A 5,521-nucleotide genomic window follows, 5' to 3' on the forward strand; every position below is an offset into this window, starting at 1 on the left:
GTCTTGATCTTCCCCTCCCCCCTTAGTCACATGACTCAATGTCATGTCTCATACGCAATGAGTTCCTTCATCACATGTGTGAGCCTTGTAATATATCCAAGCCATTTCACCTCTATGGCATAGGTTGCTCACACATGATGCGCTTGTGGACTAATCACCTGTGTATCTCAATTAAACACATATTAGTCCACCTAAGGTTATCATTCAATTACCAAAACCAAACAAGGACCTTTCAGGTAAGCAAAAGTCAAATCAAACAAGACCTAAATCGATTTTTTTATTGGCTATCATTTTTGTGTCATTTTAAGATTATTTCCTTTATACATAAAATGGTTATGTAAGGTCCCCCTTTAGGAGGTCTTATCCTCACAAAACGGACATCTCTCTCTCTCTCTCTCTCTCTCTCTCTCTCTCTCTCTCTCTCTCTCTTACCGTTAAAATCACCATTTCTGGCTTCATTGGCTCCGGTGAGGGCCTAAGTAACAACTCGGGTGTTACACACACATAAATTATCTTTGAAAGTCTATCTAAATCCTAAGTGGGTGTTGGTGGATTGAATGACAATAGGACTAAGGGATTAATGAATTTCATGAGAATTGCAGGTATTTAGTCCTAGATGTAATTGTTATGTATCGGTCTCATATTGTGAAGCAAATGACATAATTGAGAAATGAGTCCAAGTTTATTGGTGAAAAATGCATGAATGGCAAGCATGTGATGAATCTAGAAAAAAGGACATGGTTGGATCGATGGAAATCTATTTATCTCTAATATATATGAAGCTTGGTGATACTGTGCAAATGTTGAAATTGGGTTGTATAATAAATAATTTGGCAGCCATGTGTGCTAAGTGAGAGATATAGTTAATTGCATATGGGATGGTCTCATTACATGAAGCTTGCTAGTTCAAATTAAGCAGAAGACAACAATACAAATGAAATGGTTTTCAATGTGTGTGCTTAAAGTTGATTCAAAGCAAGATTTGATTTGATGGCTTCATGAAGTGGAGATAGTAAGGAAAGGGCTTCAAGCGACTAAGAGAAGGTGAAGGGCAAGTGACAACTTGGCGACCGAGGGGCGAGGGACCTAGACTGTGAAGAAAATTCCTACAACAACTCTTAACAAACCATTGTCCCGCTAAAAGCCCTATGACAAATCCTTCATATATCAATTGAATTTTTTTTAATTGAAATTTGTATCTCTTTGGGTCTCTGTCTTGTGTTATTGTGCCGCACTGTACTACCTATCTGTCAGTGCATTTTTTTAAAAAGATTTCCTGTCCATAGTCCTATTCGTTTCGTTGAAATTTAGCTTATGTTAATACTTATGATGAAATGTTGTGAGAGAAAAATATTGTTCATTCGCTGAAAAGTATTGCTGAAGTAGTGAAGCAGAGCAGGGGCCCATATAAGTGGAAACCAAGACCAAAAGAAGAAATTGCCTTTCTGAGCTTCATGAGCACAGATCAAACCTTGCATATTGCCACTAGCAACTGCAGTGTCCTATATTAACTAAAGTACGCGCGTTCGATGTTTTTTTCTGTCAGGAAAAGTAGCTTGCTTAAGAAACTACATAGTACTATATATAACTCATCACATATGCATTCTTAATAGGACACGCTGCAGTTATTTAATGTACTCTGTTTTTACTTTGGAGAGTGCAAGTTAGACCAGTATCCTATTTATAATAAACTTATTTAGAGATATAAATGTTGCTAATAATTTCTATAAAGCTAATCAAACTTAAGAATGTCCGGTCGGTACGAATACCATAGCGACACTTAAAAAGGAACATATTGAGTACGTTGGTGGTTATAAAAGAATCATTAGTGAATAGTTAAAAATTTCATGGATCACAAAAAAAAATCTCAAATCTCGAAACTCCTATGTTAAATGTTAATCATTTATGACACACATAGATGAGACCAAGACACTTTTCTCAAACTCAACACATAACATGATGGCTTATAAAATTACTCAAAGATGGAAATACACTAGGGCAATATTTCCCTACTCGCCCCCGTAAATGCACACAACCTTTTTTTTTTGGTGTGTGTGCTATCGAATTTGTCATGTGTACCTTAGTTTCGGAGGAAAATTCAGCAGCGGTCCTCAAATTTGACATTAGATGCCATCTAGGTCCAGCGGTCCTCAAATTTGATATTAGATATCATCTAGGTCCATGTATTCTTAAAATGCTATTTTTAGGTCCTTTAACTTGGCTCCAGATCTCATCAAGGTCCAGATGTATCCTAACCCACACTTATGCTAACGTGGCATGCATCTAACGTGTGGGCCTGTGCCATGCCACGGGTCGCTTGTGCGGCCTCGCCGTTGAGGTGTTGACCCGAGCCAGCGACGGCCGCCCTGCGCAGCGGGGTGCCCGCGCGCGGCAAGGGCGGGGGCGGCTGAGCAAGGCTGCCCGCGCGCGTGCTCTGGGGTTGCTGGCGGCGGCGGAAGGAGGGGCGCCGCAGCATGCCTATTGCCAGGCGCACTCGCCAGCGCCGCAGCGAGTGGCCCTGCGCGCCGGTAGTGTTCGCGGCCACGACGGAGAGCTCGAGCAGCTGCCGCTTCGCTTTCGCTCAGGCGGCCATGCCCCAATCGACGTTCTACCGAACCCCAAAAATACTCACCTACAGCAACCAAATTCATCCTACTCACTTGGTCTCCACTAAATTCCTTGCACCCACGGTTCCATATGGGAGGCACCTAGATTCCCATGGCCAATCTCGTTGAAGTCGACCACCGGGCTGGCCGGAACTGGATTTCCCGCTGCTGCCGGTCTCTTTTCGCCGAAAACAGAGCACCTTTGTGGCTAGCCTTATTCCGCATTTTTCTTTCAATTCCTTGGTTTACTGGCCTCTCCTTGACCTCTCCATTGTGGTGCGCACGCAGGTGGTCCGGGAACCCCGCCGGCGATAGCGTGACACCAGCCATACCAGCCTCGGTGCGCCGCCGTCCCCTTCACGTGCACGTGGGCAGCACTGGTCGGGCCACCTTCTCCCCGACCGTGGCAGCACTAGTCGCTCCACGGCGCCGCCACCCGCCTGGCGCCAGCAGAAGCGTCTCCACGATCTCGTGGATCGGGTACATCGTCGCCGGAGCTGCAGCCGCCCCCACCGCCCACGGTGCATGAGTCCCAGGCGCCCAGCTGCCCTTGCCGCCGGCACTGCGGGAGCCCCAGCCGCTCTCGCCGCGCGCGCGCGTTGCCGTGGAGATGCTGCTCCACGCACTCGGTGCCGTGCGCCCACCAGCTGCAAGGCGTGCGTGCTGCTGCTCCCGCGGCGGTTGGGCCATGCGCAGGAGGTCCCTGTCAGCGTAAGGAGTGAGTTAAGATTCATTTGGACCCCGATAAGACCCAAAACCAAATTTAGTGCCCTGTAAATATCATTTTAGAAGTACAGGGACCTAGATGACACCTCACGTCAAGCTCAAAGACAATTCATAAATGTTTCTCTTACTTTTATATGGTCCTCCTAGATTGCTTGGACTTACGTAGGTTTTTATCTAACACATGTCTTGGGCGACAAAAGGCCCTGAAAGAGTATGTGGATCAACTAGACGAGTTGCATTGATCTTGTGTGTGTACATATATAGTATACAATCAGTGGCCGTGGCCACTCCATGACATGTGCGAGCGGGCTTAGCGCAGGAGCGTGGGCACCGTGGTGACCGGGCGCGCATGCGGCGTGCGGAGCACGCTCTGCGGATCTTGACGTGGCGAGTGCGGCACAGGCGTTACAAGGCACGCATGCTAAAGATAGGCGGGCTCTAGCCATTGTTGAGGCTGGTCCGCTGACACCCCCCACAGTCTCGACGGCCGGCGCTGCAACGGAGAGGCTGTCTCGGAAGTCGTTGAACAATGCCGATGGTAGACCTTTGGTGAAGACATCAGCTAGCTGCCTTGCACTTGGAACGTGTGTTACCCGCAGCTCACCAATGGCGACCTTCTCCCGGACAAAGTGTATATCTAACTCGATATGCTTCGTGCGCCGGTGGTGTACTGGATTCCGCGACATGTACACCGAAGAGATGTTGTCGCAGAACGCCACTGTCGTCGATGGTACCCTGCAAAGAAGTTCGTCGATGAGATGTCGGATCCATGAACACTCGGAGACGGAGTTAGCGATGGCGCGATACTCCGCCTCGGCGCTCGACCTCGATACCGTGTTCTGTCGTTTAGACCATGAGATGAGGGAGGACCCAAGGAAGACGCAGAAGCCGAAAGTTGATCGCCGCGTGTCCGGTCATCCGGCCCAGTCTGCATCCGAGTACGCGGTGATCGTCGGCATTGGAGCAGCCCGCAGTTGGACGCCGAGAGTGAGTGTGCCTTTGATGTACCGTAGGACGCGCTTCAGCATGGTCTGGTGCATGTCCCGTGGCGCGTGCATATGGAGGCAAACCTGCTGCACGGCGTACGCAATGTCTGGACGTGTGAGCGTCAGATATTGCAGTGCACCGGCAATGCTTCGGTAGGAAGCGGCGTCGTCGATGAGCTTGCCGTCGGATGTGGATGGCTTTGGCTTGGTGTCTGCTAGTGTAGCAACAACATTGCAGTGCTCTATGCCAGCACGTTGAAGTATGTCCTCGGTGTACTGGGCTTGAGAGAGGAAGAAGCCATGCTGATGACGTCGCACGCTGATGCTGAGGAAGTGGCGCTCCGGCCCCATGTCCTTCACGGCAAAGGCATCATGGAGTCGCTTGATGATGTGCTAGAGGAGAATCATGGAGGACGCAGACATGATCATGTCATCCACGTACAGTAGGAGGTAAGCCGTGGCGCCATGGCAGTGGTACACGAAGAGCGACGTGTTCGCCTTGGACTGAACGAAGCCCAGTGTTGTCACATGACTTACAAAACGCTCGAACCACGCCCGTGGTGCTTGTCGGAGGCCGTAGAGGGAGCGTGATAGAAGACACATGTCGTCCGGGCACTGCGGATCAACGAAGTCGGTGGGTTGTTGGTTGTACACCTGTTCCTGCAGATTGCCGTGAAGAAAGACATTTGACACATCAAGCTGGTGAGCTGGCCAGTTGTAGGTGGCGATGAGCGTGAGGACGATTCTGATCGTGGCCAGCTTGATCACCGGCGAAAATGTCTCGCCGAAGTCGATTCCAGGGCGTTGATTGAACCCACGGACAACCCATCGAGCTTTGTAGCGCTCGAGGGTGCCGTCAGGATTCAACTTGTGCCTGAAAACCCATTTTCCGGTGATGATCCGGGCACCGGGTGGACGAGGAACAAGCTTCCAGGTCCTGTTCGCCTGTAATGCATGAAATTCTTGTTTCATCGCAGCATACCAATTTGGATCCTTGATTTCGCTGCGTATGCTCTTGGGCATCGCTGAGATCGTCGATGTAGCCACCATGGCGTACTTCGGGTTTGGTTTGTGAATGCTAGCCCGAGCTCGAGTGACCATGTGGTGACCAGGAGCTATCGGCGCTGTAGTGGTGATGACGGGCGTTGCAGTCGTCGTGGACGGTGTCAAGTTAGGCGATGTCGTTCGCGTGGACAGCGTAGC

At 49.6% G+C, this 5,521-nt stretch overlaps 1 protein-coding gene across 1 annotated transcript; it reads right to left on the reverse strand.

Moving 5' to 3' along the window:
- Positions 1 to 4,246: 4,246 nt before the first annotated feature.
- Positions 4,247 to 4,669, reverse strand: LOC136492193 (uncharacterized mitochondrial protein AtMg00810-like). The gene has a single exon (XM_066488296.1). The coding sequence runs from the start codon at positions 4,667 to 4,669 to the stop codon at positions 4,247 to 4,249; it is 423 nt and encodes a 140-aa protein (XP_066344393.1).
- Between the last annotated feature and the right edge of the window lie 852 nt (positions 4,670 to 5,521).

The sequence above is a fragment of the Miscanthus floridulus genome, chromosome 11 (assembly GCF_019320115.1).
Source record: "Miscanthus floridulus cultivar M001 chromosome 11, ASM1932011v1, whole genome shotgun sequence".
Taxonomy (NCBI): Eukaryota; Viridiplantae; Streptophyta; class Magnoliopsida; order Poales; family Poaceae; genus Miscanthus; species Miscanthus floridulus.